Raw genomic sequence first — 16,319 nt, forward strand, 5'->3', positions numbered from 1 at the left:
TAAAATTGTTTTCCTATATACTTCTGTAAACTTGTTGACAAATATCTTTTTTTCATTGAGTCACCCGTATCAACAGTTTAGGGATTTGCATACATAATTTATTGTTTTATTACTCTCTCATACATAAAAATACACTATAGGCGCGAAAAGAAAAAGGTCTCCACAGGGACCGGTGAAATACGAAAGGGTGAGTTGACTAAAACAGAAATTCTAAAAGCATAAATTATATTTTACCAAATTGTGTTCAATAAAAATGAATAAAATAATTATATTCATTTCTACACAAACAAATCTGTTACTTCACACAAGTTGGTTCGTCGCTTTCCATGGATCGCGATGAGTTCGCTGTAAACATATTTTCAACGAACTGTTCGTGAACAGCTCGCGAGCATTTTAATGAATTGCTACAAAGTAATAATGTTACTCGATCTTAACTTGCTTTACGCCAAATTGAAGTTTTTTCATCCTTTGCGATGTAAGTACGTTTAGTACAGTCCCGTTTCATTAGCGTTAACTACTTGATCGGCACGATAGTCCCCATCTTCAATAACTTTCGCTAATTTTTCATTTAAATATTCTTGCAGCTGCTTCATCTGCTGTAGCACTCTCTCCTGTAATCTTGATATTATAAAGTGCACTTTTTTTATAAACCCGGTTAGCCATTTTTTGCTAGCTGAAAATTCTTTACCAGCTTGGGAAGTGGAATTTGGTGGCTCTGACTGTTTCAATAACTCATAAACCTGAACAACGTTTTCCTGGATTAAATAACCACTTACAGGAACTCTTCTTTGAATTAGTTAGTCAATCCAAATTGCGATGGCTCTTTCTGTCCTTTCTAGTAGTACATTTCTTTAGTTAGATGAAAATTTGGCGCTTAATTTTGTACCAGTAATTATACATTTTCTTATAGCAACTTCATTCTTCTTAATTGCTCTTACAGTTGGTTCGCATAATTTATAATATTTTCCAATTGTCGTAGGTAGATCCTTCTTCTTTTCCTAAGCGATCTAAAATTGCAATTTTCGTTTCCAACGAAATTGATTGTCTTTGCTGTTTTTTTTCTCCATTGTACCAAACAAAATCTTAAAAAAAGAAATAAAAAAAATTAGACTTAGAATTAGAAGATTTGTTAGGTGTTGAATAAGGATCTTGCTTCCTTAACTGACACCTATGCCAAAGATTCTGATGTATCGTACTCATCTTCATCGTTACTTTTTTCATTCATATCTGTCGCAGATAAAATTTCATTATCGGTTAGTGAACCTAAGACAGCAACATCTTCATCCACTTGAACAAAGTCAGAAAAACTCACACCGCTGATGTCAACTAATGGTTCTATTGCTGGTTCTTCATCATCCATAAGTATTGGATCTATTGATCTTTTAAGAATCCGGATTTTTTGAAGCAGTTAAGAATTGTTAGGGGTGTTACACCTCTTAATGCCTTGTCAATCAGGAAAATAGCTGCCAGAATCGGGATATTAGCAGTTAGCTGCGTGTCGGGAGATTCTAAAACGAGCTTAACAATTTCTTTGTGATAGAACGTCTTAAAATTATGGAATCCCTTGGTCCAATGGTTGCAATTTGGAAGTTGTATTTGGCGGATAGAAGTAGAGTTCCACGTTGGACAATGTAAGAGGACTGTTGTGGATAGTGCAAATGTCTAAAAATAAGAAAATTTTCCGCTTTTGCCGTTTCATGTCCCCGTTAACTATTAAAAGTAAATTGTTAAAAAGTCCTGCCGTCATCCAAGCTTTTTTGTTAGCACGATAATCCGTAGGAAACGATTTCACACCTTTGAAACATCGCAGTTTCATTGCTTTTCCTATCACTAAGTGTTTAGATTTTTCCGATCCGTCCATATTTACTGCAAGTAAAACTGTCAACCTCTATTTACTATGTTTTCCTTCATAACATTTTTCATCTTTAAAAGAAAGCGTCTTGTCCGGTAAACATTTGAAAAATAGGCCAGTTTCATCAGTATTAAAAATGTCTCGGGCATCACAGTTTTTAATTAAGGTCTTCAATTTACCGTGCCAATCTAAGCAAACTGCATCACTAACACATCCACTTTCCCCATAAACTTTTTAAACACAACTCCATTTCTCTTTTTGAAATTTGTAAGACACCCTTCACTTGTGGCAAAGTTTTTGATGCTTAGAGTAGACATGAAATCTTTTGATTTTTTCTTCAAAAAGTTTTCGTTAATAGACACTTTTCTTTCTATACACTGTCTTAGCCAAATGAGCAGACTTTCTTCCAGACGAGGAAATTCACCTTTAGTAGTTCTTTTCCGTACTTCAGCAGTTTGAGCAGCATTAATTTTCTCCTTGTGCTTTATTATGGTTGAGAGAGTACTCAGAGGAGTCTTAAATTCTTTTGCAACATCACATTTTTTCTCACCTTTCTCTACTTTTTGGATTTACTACAATTCGTGGGAAGTGTGTAGTTAAATTAATCATAACAACAACAAAGGCGCGTTGATACAAGCTTGAACTGTACTTACTACATACAATCTTTCCGCCTCTTTCTCTCTGCAACTTTGAATTGTCGAGTGTTGGACGCCGATGAGTTGGACGCGTCATTTTGTTATATAGCAATGATTTTTTTCGTTAGAATTACCAAGTGGATAAAAATGTATTGATTTAGTTAGAAATATAAAGAGATTTATATTGTAGGCAACTCGTAATAATCTATTTAATTATTTAGTTTTTTAGTGGCACCTTTTGCTCGAACCACTGAAAGTGGGAAGATTTTGGAGACATTAGTTGTACTTTTCGGTTTGAATCGGAAACAGCTCGAACGGCTGACGAAGTAGAGATACTGTTATATTGTTATTGATTCCGATTCAGTCGTAAAAAGTTTGTAATAAGCAGCCGTTTCCACATTGCGAATATATTGTAATAACGACAAAATTAACTTAATTAAAAATTTATTTAATAAATACACAAATAAAACAACTAAGACGCTACTTCGGACTCAAAGTCTTTGTTTTCGTAACTTTGTACTTCATTCGTCTCTTTATCAACAGGTAAAATGTTGGAATTGTTCCAAGATTGTTGCTCACCGGATCCAAAAACTCCAAAGGTTATAGCTCCAAGTAAATATATACAACTGGCTATGTAGAACACAAGGCGCCATTGTTCTACATTAGTCTGAAAAATAAGAAACCATGTTGTTATTATCAATTTATGATATTTTTATTATGATAATATTTAAAACGGTTCAAAAAAATCTCGTTAGTATTTTAAATTTTATAGTTAACTCATTTTAATCGAATGTTCCTCTTTCCTTTCTTGTGACAACTTGTTAGTTGAGGAGCAGCTAGGATAGTGTGAGGGATAAGGTTCTTTGCTGATTTTACCTTATCTCTGACTCAAAACTTAACTCAGAACTATGTTCAATTTAATATTTACCGTTTCTATAAACGTCTTTGCCTTATGATGTGATCGTCAACTTTAATACGCATGTGTAAGCAAGGCTACACTTGAATTGTTTGCAATTAGGCAAACGAAGGTATTTGTTTAAACATTTCCAGTTACACAATAACGCAATGTAAAATATGATTCAGATTATTTACTAATTTTAATATACTAGCAACAATATCACAAGGTCACTAGGTAGAATTTCCGCTTATTGCAAATATTTTTTAACCTCCTTTCCTATAGTGAATAAGATGATAATTTTGGAATTGAAAGGTTAATATAAAATGTCTTTGCACTTTGAGGATTCTTACATTCCAAGTAACGATAAAACGTCATTCTCCGGTTTCTCATATTGGTAACAATGTCTTAAAAATCTTAATATAACTTATGATTGTGTCTTCCACAAAATTCTTCATTTTTCTTTAATCGGCCCTAAGATTTTTTTAAAAATTTTGCCATCTTTTATATCTTTCCTATAATTTTTTTTTCTTGTTTGTTAGACTTACTTCTTCGGTAACGATATATCCTGTTAAAGTTGGAGCTAGAATACCAGAAATAGTTCCAAATGTATGTGCTATACCTCCTATAATACTTCCATATCTTTGACTAAGATCTAGAGGATTAACCCTAAAAAAATAATTAGTTTCTTAAAAAATACGATATTTAGTAAATTGCTTAGATTAAAAATACTTGAGGTGCAAAATATTAGCTATTTACAAGCTCAAGTAGCTATTTAAGAGTAATAAACTAGTAATGTAAAGAAATAGAACAATATTTAAAAGAAAAAATATAAAAACTAATTTTTACTAAAATTTGACAGTACTTATATACAAGAAATAGTACCTCTCGAACAATATTTTTAAAAGATATACCACACTGGACAACTTAAAAGAAACCTATCTCGACAGTAAAAGAAAAAACGTGAGTCTTAATATAAAACTTTTACCAATTCTTTCCCTCCTTCTATCTTAAGTCTTGACCACCTGAAGGGAGTGTAGTGGTATTTATATCGTATATGGTTCGCCTGCATAGTCTCTGGCAACTTCTATTATATCGTGCGTAGGTCTTTTACGACTTTAGTAATTTGTTTAATTTATTTTGTTGAAGATCTTTCTCGTGCTCTTCTGCTTTCTACATACTTGAATGATGATTTTCTCCATATTGTATATATGACCTAAAGACGTCCAAGTGATCTTTAGTTCTCTTAGAATATAATTATTTATTCTATTGTTGGTCCATGGAATTCACAACTTTATACAAATTATTTTACTAACTATTAGAAGAAGCCCATTTCAGTGACGTCATTCTCCTTTTTGATTGCCTTATTGTCCATGATTCGCATCCATATGTCTACTGAAAATATTAAGGAGTTAGCCAACCTTATTTTTAGAGTTTTTGAAATATTGGGGTCCACATAGCGATCTTGGCTACATCACATCTACGTTTGATCTACTGCTGGACTCTCAGAACTTAAAAAGTCTATAGGTTACTAAAAATACAGAATTCGATCCTTTGTTTAAGGTGTATGATATTATTTATTGATTCTATGTGCAGATAGGTCCAATTTATCATATATACTGTGACAAAAGCTAACGATTCTGACAGTCTCTTCTTTGTTCACAACTCTTTACTTTTGGAGACTTTAGTAAGAAAGAAGAAATCTTATATCAATACAAGTTTATCAGCCCAAATGTTATACAATAGACACAGCCATATTTTGTGCAGCTGAACTCTTCACAAAGATTAGTCTACACATACAATCTTAATTACCAGTAGGCAAGAAGAAAGCTTAACATAACTTGTATGTGGTAAAAGCCTTTGGAACATTGTTTTTAACCAACATACTTGAAAGTGAAATTAAATAGAACATTTTATTTTAAAAGACACTGTAACGACACATCGGTCCCGAAGGTGGATGAACCAATATCTTGGTTAATGGAATAAGGATGCAGAAGGCAGGGGGAAACCACTACATTAATAATTCCCATGGATATCCCTAGTACACTCATTATAGTTTTATAAACTAATAACGGCGTTACTGATCATGGCCCTCGGAAGCCAAGATCTGGCATTGGAAAAGAAAACAATGACTTTTAGGTCGTCAATCAGCGAATTCCTTGTCAAAAGAACGTACACAGAAATGCACAATGTTATTCAAGAAATGAACAGGTTGAATATCGATGTACTGTGTATCAGTGAAGCCAGGTGACCCAACTCAGGTTGTTTTTCAACAGACAAAGCCACAATATATTATTCCGGTAGCAAGAATAACCAACACCTACGGCGAAGGCCGACAAAGAAAAAGTGGAATTATTTTACCGGAATATCGAAGAGGCACTGGCAATAAAGAAAACAAGAGAAATCACGATAGTCCTAGGTGATCTCAATGCAAAGATTGGAGAGGGACAAAGCGGAAGGGGTATAGGAAACTATGGTCTGGGAAATCAAAAAGAAGAATAGACACAAGAAAACTTAAAGAACCTAACGAAAAGAATGCCTCCAACATAAACTGCATGTGAACTGCAGCAAAATTTAACAAAAACACCAATGATATTGAAGAGTACTGGGATCGACTAAAACATTGTCTACTGGAACCCTGTAAAGAAATACTTACATTCAGGAGATCAAAATAATCAGAATAGAAAAGGCTAGAGCAAATTTCAACAAAATGAGTTTTAAAACTGGAACTAAATTTAGGTTAGCGAGGTGCTATGTTTTTTCGACTTTGTTTTATAAAATGGAATCTTGGACCTTGAATGCGACATCAATGAAAAAACTGGAATCATTCGAGCTGTGGGTGTATAGAAGAATTCTGAAAATATCGTGGACAGAACACGTCACAAACAAAGAGGTTCTGAGAAGGATGAATAAAAGAATAGAAATTTTAAATACAATTAAATCAAGAAAATTGGAATATCTCGGACATATTACACGTGGAGAGAAATATACCCTGCTCCAACTGATTACGCAGGGAAAGATCCAAGTAAAGAGAAGCATAGAGAGCCGTAGAATGTCATTGCTGTGCAACACGAGAGAGTGGTACAAATGTACATCAAATGAACTTTTCAGAGCAGCCGTCTCAAAAGTCCGAATAGCTATGATGATTGCCGACCTCCGCCGCGGAGATGGCACTTGAAGAAGAAGTTTAAGTAACGACACAAAATCAAAAATACCTTTGAGAAATAATATAATTTGCAACCTAATTAGCGCAAATTGAAGAGATCAATGATTTCTCCTATAAACCTCAGTAATGACGCATTATTTATGTGTGGCAACATACTCAGCTTCAGTATGATTCCTATGTGCACATATATATCTGAAAAGTCTATAAATAACTCGGTTAGACTAATATTGGGATGACTAGAATCCATTTGTAAATAAAATTTACAGCTTCAGCATATTTGGAAAAAATCTTATCGAAGGTGTAAAGAAAGAAGCAGACAAGAGACTCAAAATACTTACTGTTCGGTCTGTTAAGACAACTCTTAAGTTAGATGTTTAAGATAATTAATTAAAACACTGACTAGAATAATCGCAAAATTTGAAAGGAGTGCTCACCAGTTGATGCCTAGAGAAAAGTTGTCAGCAAAATATGAATTACAGTATCCTACCTGGAGAACTCTAAACAGATTAAAAATAGGAACAACGTAATGTGAAGTTATACAGACAATAACAGATTGTTACCGGGGAGGTACAAGAACACCATCATCGCTTTAATTGCCTGAATCTGGAAAAAGTTTGCGCGTTATTAGGTCTCCCCCTGGCCAAGAAAAGAGCCATCCGTATGGCGAAGTGTTAAAAAAAGTAATTTGGTAGCTTCGGTTTGAAAATAAAATTATAAGTTGGTCATATTATGTAACTAGTAATAATTATATTTAATAAACTTACGTAAAAACAGCCATCGGCAAACCGCCCAAACCTACAGCCATAATAAGGCAGAAATTGCTGCCAAAGATGGATAACCAATGGACGACGAGCACCATAAAAATGCACTGGACCAGCAGTCCTCCAACGACTAGAATCTTTCTCACATTGGTAGTAGTAATAACTTGCTTTCCTTCGATATAATCCGAGAACCGTCCAGTGAGCTGAATTATCACAGACATAGCCAAATATGGCATAGCTGATACAAATCCTGCGTCTTTGAGATCATAATTTAGACAATCTAAAAAATAAATTATAAGAATATTTTAAAATACTATATTTTAGTGTAGTGTGTTTTAAAATGATTAAAATTAGCTTCGTACCAAGAAATTTAATATCAAATCTATGGAAAAAATCCATTAAACACTTGATTTTCACCTTCTGTAAGATAACGTTGCATCTGTTATATAAGTTGTAAGTTATTTTGATACTTTTGAAAATAGCAAAATCTCTTTAGTTGACTAGATTTATTATTTTTAAGCCCTTTTTTTTGCGGTGTTACTTTTTTTTATGTCATCGATTCGGGTATCCATTTGAGATAGATCGATGACAAACCCTGAAGGTGTAGGTGTATGAACCTAAAGGTGGCAATTATCAAGAAGAAAGAAGTTAAAAAAGAAAATTGTAATATTGTATCCAGTCGTCAAGAAAAACCATTTTTAAGGCTAATGCATCTATAATCTCAGAACGTAAATTGTGGCTTTGTAAGAAGTAACGAACTATTAAGTGCTTTAAAGATGTATAAAGTAACTTCATTACCGCCTGTACTAATTATTCGAGAATTTATGTTAAGATCTCCAAATGTCAATATTACTTGACAGAGAGGAAACCTAGAAGCTACTCCGTGCAACCAGCTATAACACTAACGAGGCTCTGACGACCGAGTATGGGAGTAAAAACTCTATTACAGTAAAATATCTGTCAAACGAGGAATTAGGAAAATGTAATTCTCAATACCCTATTGACCCGCACTGAACAGCATGGTAGGTGTATGGCTATAAAAAAAAACATAAAAAATACATTAATAGAAAGAATAAAAAATGGCCCTCAATCTCGGACAGCTCAGAAATTTCTGACTTTAATCGCGGCCAAACCAGACCACGACAGGAAGGTGCGATCAATCTCCTGAGAAGACTGCGCTAGAAATAAAGATGACCATTTCAAATAGGTTTTTCGTACGAACTTTGTTATCCAATCAGAAGCTCCTAAAACTTGATAAAGGAATAAAAAAATTAAATTGGACGACAAAGGTCTAAGACAAGTCAGAAGAAGAGGAAAAAACTAACAGATCCTAAAATCAGATTACATGTTACATTACAGAGAACATGAAACCATTTCAGAAGATGTTATAGGCTTTTTGGTTTACAAAAGATATTCAAAAAATATACAAGACATAAAAATTATAAGCCCAAAGAGCCTTATAGAGAAAAGTATGAAGTACATATAAACCTCTTGCCCTAATATTTGTATATTATGAGAAACCGTTTGATACACTCCACCAACATAAGATGCTTAAAAGTGTAGCAGCCTGTAGAATAGACCACCGATATACTACAATTATCAAACATATCAATGAAAAAGCTATAGCAAGTATTAGACTTCATGAAGATACTAAAAAATATTGAATTGAAAGAGGAGTACATCAAGAAGAGACTAACTTCTCCAAATTATTAATCGCAGAAAATGAAAATATATGCAAACAAATAAATTGGAAAGACAGAAATACCAATGGTGAAATGCTATTGAATTTGAGATTCGCCGATGAAATAGTCCTAATAGAACGCCCTATCGATGGGAGCGGAATCGGATTTGAATCTGGCCCGGCTCTTGGCTTTCATGCATAAGTCTTTCTTGCTACCATCTCTATCTGCTTTTACGGTCAAGCAGCGCTAAGGGCTTTAGAAGCCCTAGTCAGCTCTTAGCTGGTTTTTGAGCGCAAGAAAGCACTTCTGATATTGCCCTGACCAACAGGATTAATTTAGTATGAGTACTGGGACACACAGACGTGGAAGGGAACGAACGGGCTGACGCCCTGGCAAGATAGGACCTATCCACTCTGTCTGTAGGACCCGAACCTGTGATTGAAGTGCCCTTCAGTACTGGTCGGGGTAGTCCCGAAGAGCTTCTTCTGCGGAGGTTCCAGGACTTCTGCGCCGGTTGTGAAGGTATAAGACAGGCCAGGCTCCACATAGTGAGGCCATTCAAACGGCTTACAGCACCACTTCTCCTTCTAGACTGTGGAAGATGTCTAGTGGTCAGTATGCTTACCGGTTACTGTAGACTCAGGCGGTACCTTCATTGGCTTGGATTGGCGGATGGTCCACGGTGACGTCTTTGTGATGGGGAGGAGGAAACCTCTTCACATGTCCTCTGAAAGTGCATGCGTCTGGTCTATTAAAGGTGGCAGATCCTAGGTTGGGCCTTTATGCAACCAAGCCACATGCGAGAGTTACCCTTAAAGAGGTTTGGATTTGTAGATTTCTATGAGGCCACAAGGTTACTAAAGGATTAGATGCTCGGAACAACAGGAAGAGCTGAGATTTGGAGTCCCTGCTGATTATAGCAGATATGGGAGCCCAGAACAGCCTGGGCAGCAGAAATGCCGAAGAGCACGTCCTTGTGGGCCTAGTCCGTATGATAGGGTGATATAGTGGACCCGTTTGAGGAGGTATAAGTGTCCGAAGGGTTCACAAATGGGCCCTGCATCGATCTACCATAACGATAACCGTAACTCCATATCGATAATCTAATGAAAATACTGAAGAAATTACATGAAGTTTTGCGACAAGCATCATCATCAATGGCGTTACAACTCTTCGTGAATCTTTACGGCGTTTACTATTGCGTTTAATAATTTTCGGTCCTGTGCCACTATTTCTCATTGTTTCACTATAATTTTTTTTTAGATCATCTCTGACTGCACCTTTCCACCTTTTTTTATGCCGTAGTACAATAATTTTTTAGGTGTTCGCAATACGAAAGCTTAAAAATAATCGCTCAAAAACATAATTAATGACAAACTTGCTTCACAGCGAAAGTATTGACATTAATCTTAAACGAAAGATTTTCAATCAATGTAACCTCCCTGTGCTCATATAGGGTGCAGAAACTCTAACCCAGACAAAGACTTTCTTAGGTAAAGATTGTTAGATTGCCTTACATACATATAACATAGAAAAAATTTCTCTGGAAGAGATTTATTTTCAATATTTCCATTTCGAGTTTTTGTTCTCGAATTTTACCGCCATCGTAGATAACACGTGGGTAAGCTGCCACATAAGTGGAACAATATACATATTGGTCTTGACAGTCATTGTGTTTAATTAGATTGAATTAGATATTGACCAATATATTCAATGTAAAAAAAATTAAGGAAATTAAAATAAACTTACATTTAACGAACTGTGGCAAATGACTTAACAGAGCAAAGAAACCCCACGCCTTACACGCCACTGATATGGTCAATGCCCATACTGGTACGGACGTTAAGATGCACCACCAAGGAATTACAAATTTTTCTTTTGTCGAATTTTCTTCTCCATTTTGTGTGATATAAAGTAACTCCGACTGTGAGATACGCGAGTCTTGAGCTGGTGAGTTTGATGTAAGCGTAAGCCAAAGAATCGTCCATAAACATCCAAAAAGTCCTAAAAAATAGTAATAAAATTAAGTGTATAGAGTTTTAGTCTGTTTATTTCAAAATTATAGATCAAGAAATGAATTTATGTAGCTGTTTTGCGCAGTTACTACGCAACACTAAGAAATATTTGAATTTATATGAGTTTGTCATATGAAACAGAAATGGGTTCTCACAAAGTTTAAATTGCGGTGTTAGAAATATACTAATTTGCTTTCTGGATTACCGCATAAATAATTGAGAGAGATTTTTTGTATTGTACTGTGAACGGACAACACGATAAAATGCAATTTGGGCAAAATCGAAGTTATGGCACTGTGTGATCATAGAATTGTGTTTCTTAGCGATGTCAGAAAGCGAGAAGCGAACAAGAGTTGTTGTTACGTGACATTTAAGGCTTGGGGGGCTGCTGAATAGGTAATAAGTGCTATAGGATATTCAGACGGAGTTGATTTATAATTGAGAACATTTTAATAATTTCTCTAGTTAGGTGAATGACATACCTGTTGTTGGGACTTCTTACAATAGTATCAAAAAAGTGATTATTATCTGTCTCGCCGCGCAGCTTTGTGTCACTATTTTTATAGCACGTTTCTAGCAAGTTTATAATGTAGATTTTTTGGTAATTTTAGTTAAAACATAAGATAACTGAAATTTAGATAAGTAACAGACATATAAACATATATATTTCAGTCAAAAAACGTATTTAATTTGGAATTAAATAAGTCGGCGTTTTTATCCTTCGTTAGGTAACACTTCTGGTCTGATTGAACAATTAAAAAAATAGTTTTAACTTGATGTATTGTACGTATTTTTAAAAATGAAAATTACCAAATGCATAAAAAACACTTTCCCATCCTAAGTAAGCTGCCAACATTGATGATATTGGTAAACAAGCCAGGGTTCCAGCATAACATCCAGAAAACCCGATAGTTACCAATCGGCCCTTTTCTAAAGACGGAGCCCATTTTGCAAAAACCTCGTTGGCGCAAGGAAAAAGCATTCCCTAAAAGAAAAAATAACATGTCATCGAAAAAAAAAGGAGCAGATTTAATTCTTAAATGCTGATGGTTGGCATTTTAGCGATTTTGTAAATCATACATGTTATCGTGACCTAAATGACCAATGGGAAGAAAGCTCACGTGGTCGATAAGCCCGGCCCATTAGAAAGAGATGCAGGTACTAATTGGGAGAACGGCTCTGTATTGCAACAGTCAGTCTATGATTAAAACAATTCGAATAATAAGCTAGGTTATGTAAATGTCAGTTTATGCCATTCGCATATAATGCAAATAAATTAACCTCTGAAATACAGACCCGTTCCCCCAGAGAAAACTAACGAAAAGCAGTCCCTGTATATTTTTCTAATAGTCCGTGTTCCTTCCCATTCCACATGACCTTCCCATTGGCTATTTAGGTCATGTACCTCATATTTTATTTGAATTATTTAATATTTATTACTGTAGAAACAAGTAATAAAATGGAACATAAATATTTAGCAAAAGGTGTTTACCTCAAAAATGCCTTGTAGGACCCTGACTGCTAATAAGGCATACACATTCACCCTTGACAGCAAAGGAGTAAGCAGATTTAAGATTGAAACACCACCAATTCCTACTGCAAAAACAGGTTTGCCTCCAAATTGAGTGGATAAATAACCGCCTATCACCTGGGTAAGGAGGTATCCATAGTAAAATGAACTGAGAATGTGGCCTTGGATTGCTGTATCCCAATCAAAGTCTCTTTGCTACAAAAATAGGAAATAATAATATTTGTTAGGATCTAGGCGAAAATAATTCCGTTAATTGTGTTATTATTTATATAAAGAGTTATAGAAATCGTAAAATGGGAGCACATAAGTCATCCATCTGTTCCATCGCATATTACAGTAGATTCAACCAACTTATTCTCTAAACTCGACTCTAAACTCAACCTCTAAATGATTAATAGGATATGCAGACAACCTTTCGTTGTCGTAAAAGGCACAGTAAACTGCACTGGTGTTCTCCATAATCTTTTTAATTACTTACTATGTTTAGAATATTTTTGCCTGTATTATCAGTATAATAATACATAACAATATCATAATAATGAATGTATAAATAGCATGTTAACCTGCTGTACAATTATTTTGTAAATAACATTATAATAGTGTACTTACTGATTATTTAAATTTATAAATCATCATCATCGTCACTAAATTCACTACCGCTATCATTATGTAAATTTGTAATCACTACATTTTCCCGGATCCACCACTCTTCTATTAATTTCTCTCATTTATTTACAGTGTTTGCCCAGATTTCTGGAGTTGCAGTTTTAAGAGCTTCTTGCCACATTTCCCTAACTGCATCGTCACTGCATCCACTGCATCCAACGTGATTATCATAATACGTTTTACATATAGCCCAGATGTGTTCGATGGGATTACACTGGCAATAATACGGCGGAACCGTAGTACTTGATGTCCATAACTTGATACAATTTGATCAACTATAAACTGTTGGTTTTTCATTACGTTTCGAGATTTCCAGTAACTCAGATTTGAAGGCGTATTCCGGAAAGAATATTTTTAACTAAAAAACATTAGTGCGAAGTATTATGACATATGGGGCCGAAAATTGGATCATAAACAAGAAAAACAGCAGTAAGATAATAGCAACAGAGATGGAATGCCTGCGAAGATGCTGCAGAGTAACAAGAATGGATAGGAGAAGTAATGACGAAATAAAGCAAAGAACATCAATAGAAACAGACATACTAACATATATAGAACAAAAAAGACTAAAGTGGTATGGACATGTAAGAAGAGCTAGCGACAGCAGATGGATAAAAAGAATAACCGAATGGAGCCCCATAGGAAGGAGGAAAAGAGGACGACCCCGAAAATCCTGGAGGAACGAAGTAGACGACGCCATGAGCAAGAGAGGACTAAACGATGGAGAATGGAACAACAGAGAGAGATGGAAACGGTTGAGCGAGGGAAGGCAGTGAATACTGTAGAATCCCTAAATATATATATAATATTTTTAACTAACCAATTTTTTATGCTCGGAACGTTCCACGACTGTTTTGGTTGTTTCTCCAAAATCTTCGAATGGTAAGGTACACTATCTAACGCTATAACTGATGGTTCACTTAGACTACGTAACAGTTTCTCCTCAAGCCATTTAACAAACATATCTTCTCTCTAACATTCATATTTTTATGGTAATCAGCAGATTATGAAAAGAAAATCAAATCTGCGTTTTCTATAAAGCCTTCTTTACCTTATGCATGAAGAATTGTATGTCTTTTGCCTTTGCTATCTGTGTGTTTTATTGATTTCATGCTGTCGTCTTGCCAAATTCTTTTATTTCCACCCTTTGCAAATATTCATGTCTCCAGTGGCGCACCCGGGGGGTGTGTTTGGGTGGTTAAACCCCCCCCCCCCCAGGGCACTATTCCGACACTGTTACACAATTTTTTTAAGGACTCAAAATGGAGGTAGCATAAAAAAATTTCGGTGTCCAACCAAACCCTCCCCCCCACAGGAAAATTCTGGGTGCGCTACTGCATGTCTCATCTAAGTATACAAATGTTGCATTTTCAGATTCAAGTCTAGTATATTTTGTCAAAAGTTCTACTCCTTTCGCATTCTTCTTCTTTGAGTGCCTCTCCTATCGGAGGTTGTATATTATTAGGGCGATTCTAATTTTATTTACTGCTGTTTTGAATAATTCGTTAGTGGTACAGCCAAACCACTCTCTTAAATTTCTCATCCAGGACATTCTTCTACGGCCTGGATTTCTGCGTCCTATTATCCATTATTTTGTAGGAATGTGTACTTTTGTCCTCTCATCACGTTGCCTATATATTCAAGTCTTCTCTTTTTTATATCCAGTATAACTTCTGGAACGTTATTTATTCTACGTATTACCTCTTCAAATGTAATTTTATCTACCCAACTTATTTTTAGTATACGGCGGTAGCACCACATCTCAAAAACCTTAAAAGCATAAAAGTAATCTATTATTTCCTTTTTTGAATTTAAATTCTAAAGCTCTTAACACTTTCCAAAGGCTAGTCCTCTTAATTTCAGGAATTTGTCGTTCTCTTACTTTGGCCAGTACAGTATCTAAACTGTCATCTTGATTGTTTTTACGAATTCGATACAAAATATTGCGAATTTTAAATTTTTCTCCATCAGGTAAGTCAATGATTCTAGAGTTGTTTTCTTGTCTTCGTGATACTCAGTCACAGTAAGATCTTCTTGAGAATCTCTGATAGCCTTCATTACAGTTTGTAGCTTACTTTCACTTATCCCGAGTGCGTCACAAAAGTTTAGAAATGGCTGGAAACCGTACATAAACAAATTAAAATGTTGCCCACAATTATTTTATTTTTAGTACAAATACGACGAGAACCAGCTTTTTTTTAGAGTTCCCTGTTCATTTCTGAATGTCGGCAACAATTGTAACAAATTTTCCTTTATCCTATGTAGCTCTCAATAAGGATTGAGTATCGAGCCCCCTTCTCTCCACGATGTTTTTTAACCATGAACATTTTCTCCTACCTGGATCTCCGCTTTCTTTAATTATTCTCTACATCAACAACCTCAAGAGCTCATAATATCTTCCTCCGTACACATATCCTAGATAACTGGTTTTGAGATTCTTGATAATATTAAGATAGATATAAGAAGTTCTCTGTTTTGACCCATTTTATGCAATACTGCCTCGTTAGTGACATCAGTCCTTGGTATTTTCAGGAATCTTCTTAACACCAACATCTCGAAGGCATTCAACGTTCTCCTAGCATGTAGGTTCACTTTCCAAGCAACTGTCCCATATAAGGGAATAGAATATATATATATATATATATATATATATATATATATATATATATATATATATATATATATGTTTTTTTGAATTTATACTTAGTATTTAGTCAAAGGATTATATAATATACGCATTTCGACCTTATTAGGTCCCTCAGCTGGATGTAGTCAGTATTTTGGTCGTATTTAACAGTCCAAACCTCATGTACATGCCATTGTCAACTGTATACAAGATACCTGGTGAGGTATCACCAAAAACAAAGTACTCTAAAAAGAGTTGCAGTTGTCATTTGCATTCATTCAAATATTCCTTTATTCATTTGTTTACATTTACTCTTTTATACATTTATACTATCTGGTTGACATAAAAATGAGCAAAGATACAAAAGAACAGGGAAAGGGGGATTCGGTGACTGCCGTGCAGCCAATCTTTCAATGAAAAGGGACTTATTTAAAGCCCAACTTACTAGATACAAAACTTAGTAACTAGTTTTGAGCTACTGTTATATTTA

At 34.9% G+C, this 16,319-nt stretch overlaps 1 protein-coding gene across 1 annotated transcript in view; it reads right to left on the reverse strand.

Moving 5' to 3' along the window:
* The window catches only part of LOC140435695 (uncharacterized), a 75,786-nt gene that overhangs the window by 49,250 nt on the left and 10,217 nt on the right, over window positions 1-16,319 (reverse strand). The window contains exons 3-9 of the mRNA XM_072524416.1: window positions 12,499-12,732; window positions 11,817-11,991; window positions 10,741-10,995; window positions 7,313-7,589; window positions 3,931-4,051; window positions 2,972-3,154; window positions 493-740 (exon numbers count right to left, since the gene is read on the reverse strand). Of these exons, the coding sequence (XP_072380517.1) occupies window positions 493-740; window positions 2,972-3,154; window positions 3,931-4,051; window positions 7,313-7,589; window positions 10,741-10,995; window positions 11,817-11,991; window positions 12,499-12,732 (1,493 nt within the window). The remainder of the gene's footprint in view (window positions 1-492; window positions 741-2,971; window positions 3,155-3,930; window positions 4,052-7,312; window positions 7,590-10,740; window positions 10,996-11,816; window positions 11,992-12,498; window positions 12,733-16,319) is intronic.

This window comes from Diabrotica undecimpunctata, chromosome 3 (assembly GCF_040954645.1).
Source record: "Diabrotica undecimpunctata isolate CICGRU chromosome 3, icDiaUnde3, whole genome shotgun sequence".
Lineage (NCBI taxonomy): Eukaryota > Metazoa > Arthropoda > Insecta > Coleoptera > Chrysomelidae > Diabrotica > Diabrotica undecimpunctata.